This window comes from Gracilinanus agilis, chromosome 4, assembly GCF_016433145.1.
Source record: "Gracilinanus agilis isolate LMUSP501 chromosome 4, AgileGrace, whole genome shotgun sequence".
Taxonomy (NCBI): Eukaryota; Metazoa; Chordata; class Mammalia; order Didelphimorphia; family Didelphidae; genus Gracilinanus; species Gracilinanus agilis.
Window position 1 is genome coordinate 486,669,589 of NC_058133.1, and position 15,870 is coordinate 486,685,458.

General features: G+C 49.3%; 2 protein-coding genes across 2 annotated transcripts in view; both read right to left on the minus strand.

The window, feature by feature from the left end:
- Nucleotides 1–136, minus strand: part of PHF12 (PHD finger protein 12) — a 46,162-nt gene extending 46,026 nt beyond the window's left edge. The window contains 1 exon segment of the mRNA XM_044672874.1: nucleotides 6–136. Within this exon segment, the coding sequence (XP_044528809.1) occupies nucleotides 6–136 (131 nt within the window).
- Nucleotides 137–2,403: 2,267 nt separating this feature from the next.
- SEZ6 (seizure related 6 homolog) lies at nucleotides 2,404–13,001 on the minus strand. The gene is made up of 13 exons (XM_044675589.1): nucleotides 12,701–13,001; nucleotides 11,367–11,535; nucleotides 10,255–10,421; nucleotides 9,221–9,415; nucleotides 8,767–8,905; nucleotides 8,045–8,241; nucleotides 7,479–7,673; nucleotides 6,490–6,660; nucleotides 5,985–6,182; nucleotides 5,586–5,624; nucleotides 5,038–5,155; nucleotides 4,857–4,959; nucleotides 2,404–2,451 (listed from the first exon to the last, which is right to left on the minus strand). The coding sequence occupies exons 1-13, from the start codon at nucleotides 12,975–12,977 to the stop codon at nucleotides 2,404–2,406; spliced, it is 2,016 nt and encodes a 671-aa protein (XP_044531524.1). The 5' UTR covers nucleotides 12,978–13,001.
- Nucleotides 13,002–15,870: the final 2,869 nt, after the last annotated feature.

Below are 15,870 nucleotides of genomic sequence, written 5' to 3' on the forward strand. Positions count from 1 at the left end.
CCCGCGCAGCCGCGCAGAAGGGGCGCCCCCCAGCGCGCAGCCGCGCTGGCAAACGCCGAGAGCGCCGACGTCCCTCCCACCCCTTGGCGCGCCGGCGCATTGTAGTCCGACGGGCCCTCTTCCCGCGCAAGCGCATTGGAGGGCTTCCGAGGCTCACAGCGCAGCCGCCGGGAATAGAGGAACCCTTCAGCCGCTGGCGTCGCTGGAGTGGCCAAAGACGAGATGTTTTCTGCGCAGGCGTGCTGAAAGCACCAGCTTGGAGTGGGGAGGGAGGGGGCCCCATACCCCCTCCCTCGTCAAAGCCGCACCCGCTTCGCGCGCAGGCGTATTGTCACCTCATGAGATCTCTCTCTCTCTCTCTCTCTCTCTCTGTCTCCCTTCGCCATCTTAGTAAAGGAATCTAATACGGCTATATCCTTGGAGCTCTCCAGCTTAGGTGAGCAAGGCAGGACAAGCATTGGTGCTGACTGGGGCTGTTAGGCTGTCGGTAGAGTCGGAGTTTTGGCGATGTTAATTGGCTCCGTTTAGTTAAAGCTCCAGTGCTATCGGCTGCGCTCCACCTGATCGCCATGTTTGTAAAGGGGGAAAGGGACTTTGCGACGGAAGAGAGGCTGCTGGGGGTAGGGGCGGCGATGGCCGCTGCTAGGTTCCTGACTCCTCCCTGCTCGGACAGTAAATTGTAGGACGAAGATCTCGGCATTTATGGGGAGGGGGGCGGCGGTGATAGCACCCCTCATTGGAGAGCCCCACCTGCCCTAGTCTGTGGACGGCCGACAATCCCTGGGAATTGCTTGTCAGTACTAGGCCGGAGGCGGAGAGCTCCTCTTCCACGTCAATAATCCGCTACCTGCCCACAGCGGACTCCAATTCCCGACGTGCATCGCACCCACTTATCTTCGGGCGTATGGGGAAGTGCATTGCAGTTTGGGAACTGGAGTTTACGAGTCTCAGCATGCATGGTGGGAGTTGTAGTCTGGGCGGCAGCAGCGTGGAACGTTTTGCACAATACGGTAGGGAAAGTGCTGCGATAAGGAGATGCTCAGAGTGTTCGAATCCTGGTTCCGACACTTAATAGCCGTCTGCCTATTAGCGAGGCACTGTCTCGCTCAGAAACGCAGTCATAAATGATGCTAATATTTTCACCACTTGCCTGCGTCACAGGGTTGGGAGGAAAGCGCTTAGGAATTCTATGGCACCTTCCATTTTTATAGCGCTGTAAGGTTTATAAAGCGCCATTCTCACAAACACTACACGAGGTGAAAGCTTTGCGCTGTGCGAATGCGAGCTTCCCCTGTTATAAACAACTACGTAAGAAGATCTGTCTGCTAGCAGTTGGAGTGCTGCATGCTGGGATTTGTAGTCTTGGGGGTGGTTTTCCTTCCTTCTCAGGGCTAGAGGTCCCTACCTGGGGCTCCCAATGAAGTCTGTAGTTTGTGAGTGAGGCTTACAAATGGAAAGTACTCTTGACTGAAAGGCCTGTGCCAGGCCTTTAATTGGGCGTCGTTAACAGGTAGTTGGGAGTGCTCCCCAAAGATGTCAAGCCTCCCTTTGGGAGGCAGGCCCATCTTAGCCTCATCCAAAGGCATATACAGGATGTTAAGCTATTATCCATTATTACTTCACTTAGACTTTGGGAACACCCTGGATTGGGAGTAAAGATCGATAAGAGTAGGCAGAACTGGCCGAGAAGGCAGTGTGAGGGTCCATCAGAGCTCAGACGTGGAATCCTAGGACATTAAATCTGAAAGGAACCTTACCTTGGAGGTTATAAGTCATATGTTAGTTGGTGGCAGAGTTAGGACTCAATTTTTCTGACTCCTTGTCACTGGATTTGGAGTCAGAGGACCTGCATTCAAATCCTGTTTCTGCCTTTTGCCACCTATATGACAGCCTCCTTTGGGCCTCCTCTATGAAGGGGTTGGATCAGATAGTGTCAGAAGTTCCTTCCAGCTATCAGTCTAGGATCCTATGATTCTCCTCATTGAATCTCATTGCCTCACTCTCACAAATTGCTAATTCTTTTGGAATAAGACTAGTAGAAGTGTATGACCTTAGGGTCCCATCTTTCTTCCTTCAATGGGCTACTTATGCCTAGGAAAGGAAGGAAGTGGTCAGGTCATTTCTCTAGGGAATGTCCTATCTCTGGGAATCCACCCATGGGGGCTAAACAGGTTGTTCACCATTCCTCCCCACTGCCCCTCACTGTGCTGATTAAGGCTGGTGAGTAGCTCTCTGAAAGGTGGAGCAATCTTCCATGCAGTCATACAGAGAAAGAGTGGAGGCTGTCATCTTTGAGCTCTGCTAAAGCCCTGCTGCCCACTTTTAAGGACTCTCCCACTGGCCCTCTGAGGTTGGGACCTCAAATGCCCTGGTGCCACTGGCTTCACTCCTGCCCCTGAGGGCTCAGCTGTGCTGCTGTGTCATCCCTGTGGCACCAGCTTGGCAGGGGAACTGGGGAGAGAGGGGGAAGAAGAGGAACCCTTGGCACCATGCCCAGCGATCAAGGCTTTGTTTTGATCGACACCATCAGTTGCAGCCACAAGCAGGAACAGGAGGCGGGCTAATGAGGGAAATCAGGCTTTTCTGGTGACAGGTGGCAGGAAACCAAGCTGCTCAGAAAGCCTCCCACTTGGGTCATGGAAGAAAGGAGTAGCCCAGGAGGGCAAGAGAGAGGGCCTTGGTGGGCTGAGAGAGGAGAAGCTCACCTTGTAAAGTCCCAGACCTGAAAGCTGGAAGGGAATAAATACTATGGGCAGGCTGGCACTGGGCACAGGCATGAGCTCAATTTGGCAGAATCCTTTCCATGCGGCCTCTTGTGGGTGATCAGGGAACAGCACTATCTTATTAGAGGCACTCGCCCATTCCTTGGGGATGGGTGAGGGAGAGATCAGAGGAGAGATACTAAATCTGGTGTTTAAAGGGTCTTCCGAGGACATCCTAGTCCTACTCCTTCATTTACAGAGGAGGAAATGAGCCCAGGAAGTTAAAGCCATTCAGCTCATAAGCCTCAGAAGTGGGTTGGATCTGGTAACTTGAATAGCATGCCTTGAGAAAAAAGCCACTCAAATTCCTCTCCCTCCATGGCAGCAGAAGTGGGAGACCTCTGACTGAGGGGCCTGAGAACATGCAATGCTACTGTCCTTGGGCTGGCCTGTTGTCTATAGAACAGTGAAGTGGAAGGAAAGGCGGAATGGGCTGGGCAAGCAGCTGTGTTCCCATACCAAAGGAAGTGCCAGCCAGTGGCAAAGCCAGGTCATTTCCCTCTCCCTGGTACAATTAACTTTTTCAGGCACCGTGTCTCAAAGTGGCTGTTTTGCATGTAACGACCACTCAATAAATATTTGTTCATGTGATTTTTAAAGGAGCCCAGGATCCCCTCTTGTGTCTGCCTTTGCCCTCCCCATACCCATTCAACAAGTAAACACCATCCACCTGACTGGAAGTTTTGTTGAAAACACCTTTTTAATAAGGAAACAACAGAAATGAAAGATTGTTCTCTTTCTCTGGCTGGAGCCCAGACCCTAGATCCCATGTTACACTTTACATGTACAAAGTGGCTTACAAGCAGTTCCTTGGGTCCCCCACTGGAACAGGCTGGGCCTCTGCCCCCAGGGTCAGTTTTCTGGGCCTATGGACTGTCCCTTCCTGGATTTGTTTGTCCCCATCCACCCTCCCCAACAACAACAACAACAACAAAAAGGAAAAAAATATTGATGGGTGGAAGGGAAAATTAAATGTCTGGAGTTTGTGGGGTTTAGGAAAGAAGGTTGTTTATAATGAACCAACACATGAGGTGAAGGGTGTTACCTTCCGCCCCTCCCCATCCCCTACACACACACACACACACACACACACACACACACACACACACACACACACACACGGGTGGGGCAGGCCAGGGAAGGATAGGGTTGTCCCTTTGGTATGGAATACACTTGCCCAGGAGAACCAGTCCTGGGTAGGTGGGAGTCCCCAAACCCTTAGAGTCCCTGGGATTTATTCCTTTTCACCCTTCTGGCTTTTGGGAGAAAGGGGTAGTTGTCCACTCCTAGGATAAGGGGGAATTGGGGAAACTTAAGACACCCAAGAGGTATGGGGAGGTCATTTTGGGGATATCCAGATAATAGGCATCCCCTAAGAAGACAGAGCAAATCTTGGGCATGGAAGCTGTGTGAACTCCTACCTCTTGGGCTACCCCCATTTTTTGCCTGTGAAGAACACAGGAAGAAGTTTCTGCTACCCATTTGGCCTGCCTGTATTTCATTTGTCCATGGTGTGACAGCATAGAGACTGAATGGAAATGCCCAGACTTCCCAGTACCCAAGGTCCAAACCTGATGATGGGGAGAGAGGCAGGAGAAGGCTGATCTTTGACTTATAGGGACCAGATAGTGTCTGAGCCTAGCTTGGCCAGAGGCAAATGCCCTCATAGGCCTAGAGATGGGCCCAGAGCAGGCAGAAGTACCCAGGCAGACAGATTGTGGTGGGCAGTGCAGGTGAGGGATGGTGCAGCTCTGAAAGGGCTAGGGTAGAGTCTCTTTCCAGGTGGTATGTACAGGAGGTGGGTAGGGCAGTAGGTAGTGTCAGGGAAGCTGCTGACCAGTTGGTAATGCCAGGTAGAGTGGGCTCCCCCAGACTGCCCCCTCTCCCTAAATGGAGACCTCATATTCCCTCGTCTCCTGCAAAGGAAAGAGACTGCTGGGAGTTGGAAACTACCCACCAGATCCTGGCCCACCCCCCAGGGGAAAGAGATATTTTGGAAAAAGTGGTACCCCTTTAAGAAAAGATGCTTGGCAGGGGCTAGGGACAAGGGCTGTTGGGCAGGAGGGGCACAGTAGACTCAGTTAGGGTACTTACTCCAGTCTCATAGGTAGGATTGTCAAAAGCAGATTCCACGGTGATGTGGTCATAGGGACGGGGCTGAGCCAGAGGCAGCTGCAGTGGACTTTTTCCTTGGACCCTGTGAGGCAGAGGGATGGGTGATTATCAACACTGTGCTCTCTAGAGGTGACTTGAGGGAAATAGCAGGTACACTTACCTAGAGAAGTAGAGGTAAATGCCTCCCATCAACAATGCCATAGCCACCAGAGGCAAGAAGATAGCAGCAGCCACATGAGTGGCATCCAAGGAATTTGTGGCAGTGGGGGCTTTGGCAACTGCAGGTACAAAGGGTACAGTCTTGGTGGTGGTGGCCCATGGAAGCCAGGGCTCTTGACTCTCAATATCTACTTCCAATCTTGACCCCCCCCCTTTATTTCCTGTCTTCATGTCTTTGGTCCTTGCTGTTGACATCAGTACCAGTTCCATTCCCATCCCTGATGAGTGCCCTGGTACTTCCTTTTCTCCCAATGACTATTCCTGGATTAAGTGAGTTAATAATGACTGGCTTCTTTCACCAACTCCACCCCCCCTCCCACCCTTCTTGTTTCTCCTTTTTCTTACTTACTCTCTGGGTTCTACATGAGATTCCTTTCCCTACCCATAACTAGAAAGGGTAAGCATTAAGTATCAAGGACAGCATAGACTTTAGACAAGAGTAGTTTGTATGTGTGTGTGTGTATACAAAAACAGGGAATGGGGGCTCACCATCCAGACTGCGACCACTGTAGAACTCATCCAGAGAAGCTGGAGTGAGAATTGGGAGGGGAAGAAGGAAGAGAGAGCAGCGAACTAGTTAGAGCCAAGGGTCATGGCAACAGTGAGGAGATTTGGGGAACAAGGATGGGGTTCAACCAAGCAGAACCTGAATGAATTTTCCAGTTGAGTTGAGACCAATTAGGCTAGGGAGAGACTGAGGGAGAAAAGGGCATGCCAGAGGGAACTCTGCCCATGTGGACATTCTCTGGAAGCAAGCCACACACATCATCATGGGATATTGATGGTGAAAAGACTGTTTATTGGCTGGCGTTCTATGAGGAAGAGGGGAGGGGAGAAGGGAGAACTCAGCCAAGAAGTGGGAGTGGGAGATGTGCCAAAGAGACTCACCAGCCTTGCAGGTGGGTGGGTGGTCGCTCCACTGTGAAGGATGTCCAGGTACACATTTGATGCTGGCCTCTCCCTGCAGCACGTAGCCAGGGGAACAGGAGAAGTGGAGGGTGGCACCTGGAGGGTATAGCCGCTTCTCAGGACTGCGGGCACCATTTTCAGGGGTCCCAGGACCATGGCATGGCTTGTACTGTTCCGCTGCAAAGTCAGCCAGAGACTAGTGAGAGCACTGAGAGTGAACACTTGTTGGTCGTACCCTCAGTGTCTTGCCAACGTAGCTACTGTTCCTATTGCTTTTAGGGCTTGGGGATGATGCTTTCCTGTTCTGGCACCTGGAACTCCAACTTCCTGTCAAAGTAGGGACTCCACTTCCTTCTTAACTTGTCTCAGACTCTGAATAGTAGATGTATGTGGGTAGAGGATAGGGATGAGGGTAGACAAGTCTATTCCTAACTTATTCCCCCTTTTCCCTCATCTTTATCCCCAATACAAGTTTGGCACTTACGGAGGCATTTGGGGGCCCGGTCACTCCATTTAGGGCTGCCTGCCTGGCGGTCATGGCAGCTGAGGATGGCACTGCCTGTCAGCATGTAACCCTTATCACAGATATACTGCACGGTGGCACCCACAGGAAACTTAGGGCTGGAGATGAGCCGACGACTGTGTTCCACATCCCCTGGGTCATGGCATGAAGTCACTGGAGATTATAGGGGGCAGAACGAGCTGAAGCCCAGGATGGGCAAGGCCTGCATATATATCCTGCCCAGTCTTGCCCTCCTCCAACTTGCTCTGCTTCCTGACCATTCCCTAGAGTTCATATTGGTACAGATTCCCTGGCCGTGGCTCTTTTCTTTCTTTCTCTTATTTATTGAGTATTTACAATGTAAAAAAGGGCTATTCTAGGCACGGTGGTAGATAATGTACAAATGAATAAGGCAGGAGACCAGCTTCCTACCCCTAAAGTTCTTAAAATCCAGTTGAGGATGGTGGGGAATGAGATATACATATGACAAGATAATTAGTGTAGTGATTGTGTGGTAAATGGTACAGATCGTGAGTGTTGTGGAGGGAGAGGGCTCGAAGAATTGAGCTCCTCTGGGAAGGCTTGTGGTTGGGGGCGAGATGCCAGCAAGGCTTTGAAAGATGAATAGGATTTAGCTAAACGGGAAAGAGAGGGGAGGGCATCCCAGGCAGCGGGCACCATTGGGCCATTTGGGAGTCAAGCATGGAGCTTTTATGCCAACCCTTAGACCCCAGTGCCTAGCGTTAGCCTGGGAACTCCTTTAGGCCAGGGATTGTCTTTTGCCTTTTTCTCTATCCCTAGGGCATAGCACTGTGCCTAGTACACAGTAGGTACTTAATAAATGTTTCTCCATTGCTTGATAGCATGGCTCTTAGATTCTTTCCCTCATGTCTGCTTCCTTTTGCATCTGCTGGACCATTTTTGATTGAAGACTAGCTAGATGTAGGGGTGGGGAGGGGAAGCCTACTCACCCCTTTGACAGGTGGGCAGATCTTCACTCCAGGTCAGATCCCATTGACACATGAGGGTGTTGGCTCCAGTCACCTCATAGCCAGGGTAGCACTGGAAGGTGACCACAGTGCCATGGACCAGCTCAGGTTGGGAAGGGCTTTTCCAGCCATTGGGGATCTCAGGCAGCTCTGGGCATGTGTCATTGCGGGGTACCTCTGTAGACAAGTACATCAGGGCTCAGGCCCTTGGGGAGTCATCAGGAGGGCTGAGAGGGTCCCTTCTTACACAATGTCTCCGTCTCTGTCCCTCTCTCCCTCCCTTCCTTCCTTCCAAGGCAGAAGAACAGTAAGGGCTAGGCGATTGGGTTTAAGCAGCTTGTCCAGGGTTACACAGTGAGGAAGTGTCTGAGGCCAATTTTGAACCCAGGGCCTCCTGACTCCAGACCTGACTATCCACTGAACCATCTAGCTGCTCGCCATCCCCTTTAGTTGTCTCCTCCTCTTGGTAGCCCTCCCTGATGATGTGGGCTGTTTGTCTGTCAGTGCGGGTAAGAGTGAGAGGATGGAGGGGAAGGACGTCAACTCACCAAAGAAGTGGATGACAAAACCCTGCTGGTAGCCCACGGCTGAGGCCCCAGGGTCTGACTGGAACTGGATGGTGACATCCGCCATGGAGGTAAACAGCTTGAAATGATTGTGGGTGGATGAGTACTGCCCCAGCACCCGGGCAGTTAGGTCATCCCCATCATAGAAGGTTAGCACATCCCCTTGGCCAATCCGAAGCCTATGCCAGGGTGGAGGAGTGGATTAGGGTGGAGGGGGGAGAAGTGGGTGTCATCAGAACTGAGGGAAGAGCCAGTGAAACCCATTGGGTAAGAGAAGATGGTGTAGGAATCATGGCCCTAGAGCTGGAAAAAACCTTAGCCCCAACCCCCTCATTTTACAGATAAGGAAACTGAGGCCCAGGGAAGTTTAAGTGACTTAGACTTATAGGCTCCTATATCCAGAACTGGACGGAACTTCAGAGGCTATACCTAGTCTAAACCCCTCATTAAACAAAAGGAGGAAGCTGAGGTCCCTCAGGTTAGGTGACTTGCACAAGGCCACATAGGTGCTAATTGTGAAAGGTAAGATTTGAATCCAGGTCCTCTGACTCCAGAGTCAGTATTCTTTCCTCTTCATCCTAAGAAACATGTTTGTCTCTTCTGGTCAAGCCAGACCTTTCTCCTCTGTTCTATTTTGATTCCTCTTTGGGCTTGGGGGAGCCCTCCCTGCCCCCTTCCCTCAGTCCCACCTTTGGCCCACTCACACACGGATGTCCAGCATGATGCGTTTGTCTTCCTCCACGTGCAGACCCCAGATACAGTCCTGTCCCTTGCCATAGGGCTCTGGCCAGTTGGGAGAGAGCACCACGCCAGCAGAGTCTGTGATCTCCCCACTGCACACAGCTTGGAGAAGAGGAGCAGGGAGCAGGCAGGATGTCCGGCTGAGGCTTAGGCCTACTCTTCTGCTTGCCCTCTTTGGACTTCCAAAGGGGGATCAGGAAGTCCCTCTCTTGTAGTCGTCCTTTGGGTCCAACTCCACCACATGCATCTATGATCCTGCCTCCCTATGCCCAGTTTATACTCTTCCCCCACCAACCACCTTTTCTTCCTTTCCCAGGCCTACAGCTACCCCCACCCCACTCCCCAGCACCCAGGGTGCCCGCCCATAGTTGTGTCCTCTTGGCAGTCCCTGCCTGTGGCCTTCCCTTGATTGCTGACCTCGACAGGCAGGTTCGGTCTCATTCCACTGGGGATCATGGGGGTCAACACACTCAATGATGATGGATCCCTGTTCCAGGGTGTAGCCAGGGTCACAGCTGAACTCCACGGTGGTGCCCACGGGGTAGGAGGCGGCGCTGCTGCTGAAGTTGCCGTATTTCACGAAGGGCTCATAACAGTGGCCCTGTTGAAAGGCTGCAAGCCACGGGGGCTGCCTCAGGAGAGAGGGGCTAGCTCCCTTTGCCCTTTCTGCCCTCCTGGCATCTGGCTATACTGCCCAGAGATATGTCCAATGGGCTCCTTCACCTCTCATTCTATAGCCCAAGCCCAAGAGGCTGGGGTTGGAAGGTACTCAGGATAGGGAGAGTGAAGGCCTTTGGGCCTTCCAGGATCAAGGCATAATATCTTCTGTCAGTGGAGGTCCTGAGATGGCAAAGCCATTATAGGGAGATTTCCTTTGGTCTCTCTCAGATCTGAGTTGAATCCCTCAAAACTCTGGGAAAGCCATCCCTTGGGGACTTAGAGGGTCTGGGGGAGGTGTAAGTGCCTGAAGAGGGATACTCAAGTCTCAAATTAGGCCTTAGAGGGTAGGGTGGGACTGGGCAAAACATGGAAGAGAATGAGTAGGACAAAAAGTGTATGGGAGGGAGAGAGACAGAGACAGAGACAGAGACAGAGACACACACACAGAGATGGACAGAGAGAGAGATGGAGAGAGTCAGAGACAGAAATGGAGAGAGACAGACAGAGAAAGTGAGAGAGACAGAGAGAGAGAGCGAAAGAAAGAGAGAGGGGGGGAAGGAAGAGAGAAAGAGAAGGACAGAGAGACAGAGGAATCAGAGTCAATGGTAATAGAAGTTAGGATAGAAGAGAAGGCAGGCAGTAGATAATCAGAGACAGGGAGATAAGGAGAAAGAAATGGTGAATGACAGACAGTGGATGGCAGAGGCAGCTAGCTGTCAGAAAGAAGGCAGGAAGAGGGTGAAAGCAGAGCTGTGGGGCAGCAGCTTGGCAGATGAGGAAGTTTGGCTCACCCTCATAGCGCAGTGCCACGCCTGCTGCAGCCCCACTGCTGTCTGTGGTGAACTCCACGAAGAAATGGCGGCCAGCACTGAGCAAGCCCTCGATGGGCAGATATTCGACCTCGTAGGAGTCATACACGGGGGGAGCTTCCACTGTATCTCCATTTCGGATGATGAGTCTGAGGACGCCCCCCCCACCGCACCCCCAAGCAATCAGTTATTCAATCAACTAGTAGCCAAGTCCCTAGGCTACTAGTTAGGCACTGTACCAGGTGCTGAGGGGACAAAATGGCAACAGTCCCCACCCCTAAGATACTTTCTCTTCTTCACATAGAGTTTGGCACACAACATTTACAAAATTTAGGGCAGTATTTTGGGGAGTCACCAAGACCTGAGAGGATTAGGGCTGAGGGGCTATTTCATCCCCACCCCTTCGCCAAGAAGGCACTGTACCCAGACTTGTTTAGGCGGAGGATTCTGGGACACACATAGTTTCTCTCCCCAATCCTATAGGAATAGACCTGGGAACTCAATAAGGTCTGACAAGTGAGCTCTTAGGATAGTGACCGGAATGACTCGGCTTCTTTTAAGGCCATCTCTTACACGAAGCCTTTGGTGATTTCCCCGCCAACTAGTTTTCTCTCTCAAATCACGTTGTATTTGCCTCTTACATATTTTGATTTACTTAGCTGTGTACTATTGCTTCCCTTCATAGAATGTATGGAGGCTCCTTGAGGGCAGAGAGTTTCATTTCTGTTTTAGTCTCCCCAGAGCATAGCACAGTGCCTGGCACAGTGGAAGTACTTATAAAATGCTCAGTGGAAAAGCCTCAACTATGTAATTATAATGACTGAGCTTGGTCTCAGAGAAGATCTAAGAAAAAGGCATCCCCTACTCCTCTTTGCAGAGGGCGGGAGGCCAACGTCCATCTTGCAAGGGCTGGCCTGTTGGGTCAGGGATGCCTGCCGAGTCATGGAAGGGATATATTCAGAAATGAAGGGGATATACAGACAAAAGCTCAATAAAAATAAGATCAAAACATAATCGTTTGTTGAAGTGAATTGATGAGGATGGCCCTGATGGGCAGTGCATATAGGGGTAGACTTATGGGGCCAGCTTGTTACCTATCATCATCCTCTGCCAAGGAAACCTTCTCAAAGTGGAGATGTAAGCGCTGCCCCATGGGAGCTTCCAGCAGCCAGTGACAGGTGAGGTTGTTACTGTAGTTTCCAGGGAAGCCGGGAGACACGATACGGCCAGTTGTAGCATTACGGATCACCCCTCCACAGGCAGCTGCCAGGAAGGGGTGAAGCCCAGGTTTAATCAAATAAGCTGAGATTACAACATTCTGGGATCAGAGGTCCGATTTCTTATTCATCCTATATATAGCTCGCTTTTTATATATTTATTTGCATGTTGTGTTTCACATTAGATTGTAAGCTCCTTGAGGGCAGAGACTGCCTTTCCCCCCTTTTGTATCTACAATGTTTAGCACAGTGCCTGGTACATAGTTGGCACTAAATAAATGTTTATTGATCTATTGACTATCTCACAGAGAAATAAAAAATGCACGGGGAAACTGTAAATTACTTTCCAAATATGAGATACGGAAGTTGACAATAATCTCTCCCAGCTTTCCTGTGGGACTGTAAAATCATGAACTAATCTATTAACCAACCCACTTGCTCATCTCTGAAAGGGCCGTCCAACGCTTCTCTTTGGCCTTCACCACCTCCTCAGACGTAAAATGGGGCTGTTGATAGTTCTTGCCCTGCTTCCCTCACTGCATGGTGTGAGGAGCAAATGAGATGATATTTGTGAAGCATTGATATCATCAAGCATTATATTCATGGAAGTCTGATCATTACTGAGAGGCAGCATATAATGGGGTCGGGGACCTGGTCACAGAATCAGAAAGACCTGAGTTCAAGTTTTGCCTTTGATACATTCTGGTTATGTGACCCGAGGCAAGTCACTTAGCCTCTTACCACCCTGGACCAGTCTAAGAGTATAGAAGGTAACTGATCTCCTTTGGGAGAGGGAATTGCCTTCCAAAGAGTTTCCTAGTATCAGCGAAATCCTAGGTCAGATTCAAAGGACCCACATATTCTGATTGTGCGGGTAGTAATTTATCCAGTGTAGGGATGCAAGTGAGGGAGTGTAGACCCATCTTCACCACTAGATAAACATGTTGGCTATAGATCAGGGCTGGTTTAACACTCCTACTGAGAGAGTAGACTAGAGGCATCCTATTTATTAACCTCAAACCTGAACCAGTGTCCAAAAAAAGGTCCCAAAGGCCACATCCTTTGTTCTTCCTTCCTAAAGTGCGTCCGCTTTCCTGGCTCCTCGGCTGATATCATAGGTTAAGAGATTTGGGATGGCTCAGGGAAGGGCTTAGAGGGCAGGGATGAGGTCCCCAGCCTGAATAAGCTAAAGACTTTAGAGCGTCACTCACCAATGCAGATGGGTTCCCGGGAATCCCAGAAGGGCCGAGTGGCATTGAGACAAGTGATGACTCTGGCCCCTTGCAACTGGTAGCCAGTGGTACAGTGGAAGCGGGCTTTGCCACCAGGGTGAAGACTGGTGACAGCCACATCCCCATAGGCTGGGCGTTGAGGGAAACTGCAGCTCAGGAGGTAAGCTGAGAGAGAAAAGAAAAAGGGTGAGTTCGGAGTCTGGGTATGGCATTTGCCAGGGGACAGAGGGACAGATCTGACTATTAAGCAGGCCATAGCATATTGAGATAGGGGAAGGCAACTTAGAGGGTCTGAGTAAGTCTCTTCTATGTTAGAGAGTAATGGGGATACTTTTTGGAGCTTGATCTGGTGGAAAGAACTCAGGAGGGATAGGGAATGAGGAGACGAGTTCTAGATCCGGTTCTGCTACTAACTTTCTGTGTCGTCTGGGGCAAGATTCTTAACCTGTGTCTTTAATTTTCCATCTATCAAATAGGGACAATATAACTCATCTTCTCTTTCTCACAGGGGCTGTTCTGGGAATAAAATGAGATAATAACTTTGAAAGATAAAAAACCAACACCCAAGATAAATATAAGGTATCATTGTTATAATGAATAATTATGGAGACAAAGCAAGGGGAAAATAAAGGTTGGTTTTTCTAGCATGGGAAAATTGAAATTAAACATTCAGAATTCCTTCAAGTTAGTCTACTCAGATGTGAGGTTTATAAATGAGTGTTGTGAATTTCTTCTAAGAACAGGATAAAGGGGCACCTAGGTGACCCAGTGGATTAAGAGCCAGGCTTAGAGACAGGAGATCCTGGGTTCAAATCGGGCCTTAGATGCTTCCTTCCTACTGTGTGACCCTGGCCAAGTCACTTAACCCCCATTGCCTAGCCCTGCCTCAGACATTTCCTAGCTGGCCAAGTCACTTAACATGTATTGCCTAGCCCTTACTGCTCTTACACTTCAGAACCAATATTTAGTATTGATTCTAAGGCAGAAGGTGAGGGTTAAAAAAGAACAGGCTCGAACATGGCTAATATGGAAATAGGTTTCACAGGTCTTCACCTGTAATAATCAGTTGCCTGCCTTCTCAAGGGATGTGGGCAATGTGGAATTTGGAACTCAAAATTAAAAAAAAAAGAATGTTACTAGCTTTTTACATGTAGTTGGGAAATAGTTAATGAAATAAATAAAAACATATTAAGAACAGGCTGGACTTCCTCCTACAGGCAGAGAGGTGGAGCCTGTGGGTGCAGAATGAAGCATCGTACACTCTCAGAAAGGACCAGAGTCTGTTATGATTAATTCCTTTGTTACAAGGAGTGGAAGTGGGGAGGAGAACAATGGAAGATGACAGCCATGTTTTTTAAAAAACCCATCAAGAAAATGTTTGTTTTATGACCTTTAAAATATCGATGTAATATAAATGATCTAAATATCAAATCAAATCAAATCAATATTTTTAAAGCATGACCACCTTTATATTTATGATAAACTTGAGGCCCAGGCCTCCCATGAGACTGGAGAAAGAATAAATGATGGCTCATTAGGGAAAGGCACCATGGGCCCAGTGGAAAGAGCCCTAGGAGGTACAAGGGGTTCCACTCCGCCCCTTAATAGCTTTGTGACTTTGGGCAAGTCCCTTCAAATTTTTTGGTCCTCAGTTTATTCATCTGTAACATGGACTAGACCTATAAGGTTGCTTCTAGCTCCATAATCTTTCTAGAATCTGACCAGGCTTAGAGTGTAAAGGCTGGGTGGGACAACCTGTTCAGTGACCAGGTGTCATGCCAATTCTGAACACGTGGTGGCGGCAAATCCCGCCGAACAGTCAAGATATCCCCAGTGGTGGAACTGAGCTAGCTTTGGAGCAAGGACCAAAGGGAGGGGAGTGGTGGGAGAGGGCAGAAAGGATCGGGACTGAGATCCAGCGTTCCCTAACTAGATGTTTGTTAGAGGCTGAAGGTCCATCTGGGAGCCGGGCAGAGTTTTCTATAGTTCTGTTATCATGGGGGAGCAGGGGCTTATCACCGGAAAGTTCAAGATCTCGTTGAAGGAACTGAGCCATCAAGGTCCAGATTCCTTTGCCATTTGCCAGAATGGAGAAGAAGGCAAGACCCCCTCAGCCTCTGGGGGTGGAGGTGTCCAAGGGAAAGCACCCCTGTGTCTTGGTGCTGTACATTTATATATGCCCATGAATTTACAAATATAAAAAATGTGGTCACAAAGTGAACTAATGATTTCAGTGAAATGAGGCGACTTTTGAGAGTAGCTAGCATTGAATCTTTCCCCCCCCTTAGTTTCTAGCCCTTACTTTCTGACTTATTAACAACTTTAAGACAAAAGGGCAAGGGCTGGGCAAATGGGGTTAAGTGACTTCCCCAGGGTCATATACTCTCCAGGGAGTATTTGAGGTCAGATTTGAACCCAGGTCTTTCCTACTCCAGGCCTGGCACTCTATCCACTGTGTTACCAAGCTGATTACAAGTGAGATATTTATAAAGTGCTTTGCTAACCTTAATATGTGGCATATAAGCTAGCTATTATTATCCTATGAATGAACGATAAACATTTATCAAGGGCTCATGATGTGCCAGGCACTGTGCCAACTAATAATCTTCCTTCCCTCTTCTTTACCCTGCATAGTCTGACTTCTGACCTCATCACTCAACTGAAACTGTCCTCTCCAGAGATACTAATGATCTCTTAATCACCAAATATGGTGACTTTTTTCAGTTCTCATCCTCCTCACCCTCTCTGCAGCCTTTGACATAATTTGTCACTTCTCTGATACTCTCATCTCTCTAGGTTTTTGTGATGATGCCTTTTCCTGGTTCTCCTCCTCTTTAACCACCCTCCTCAAACTCCTCTTTTGAATCTTCAACCAAGTAATTCTTTTTTTTTAAATCCTTACTCTGTCTTAGTATCAAGTCTAAGACAGATGAGCAACAAGAGCTGGGCAATCAGGGTTAAGTAACTTGCCTGGGATCATACAGCTAGCTTTCCAGTTACTTTTGTTAATCACAGGTGTCCCACAAGGCTCTCTCTCCCTCTCTCATTTCTTTTTCTTTCTTTTGTTCTTTTTGTTCTTTCCTTCCTTCCTTCCTTCCTTCCTTCCTTCCTTCCTTCCTTCCTTCCTTCCTTCCTTCCTTCCTTCCTTC

What these genes read in the sequence shown, in the direction of transcription:
- SEZ6 (XM_044675589.1), bottom strand. Translation starts at nt 12,977, where the DNA reads ATGGCCTGCTTAATAGTCAGATCTGTCCCTCTGTCCCCTGGCAAATGC. An exon ending in TTTTGTCATCCACTTCTTTG is followed by an intron (nt 7,674 to 8,044) that starts GTGAGTTGACGT and finishes ACTTGTCTACAG; the next exon opens with AGGTACCCCGCAATGACACA. An exon ending in CAGTGGTCGCAGTCTGGATG is followed by an intron (nt 5,156 to 5,585) that starts GTGAGCCCCCAT and finishes TTGTACCTGCAG; the next exon opens with TTGCCAAAGCCCCCACTGCC.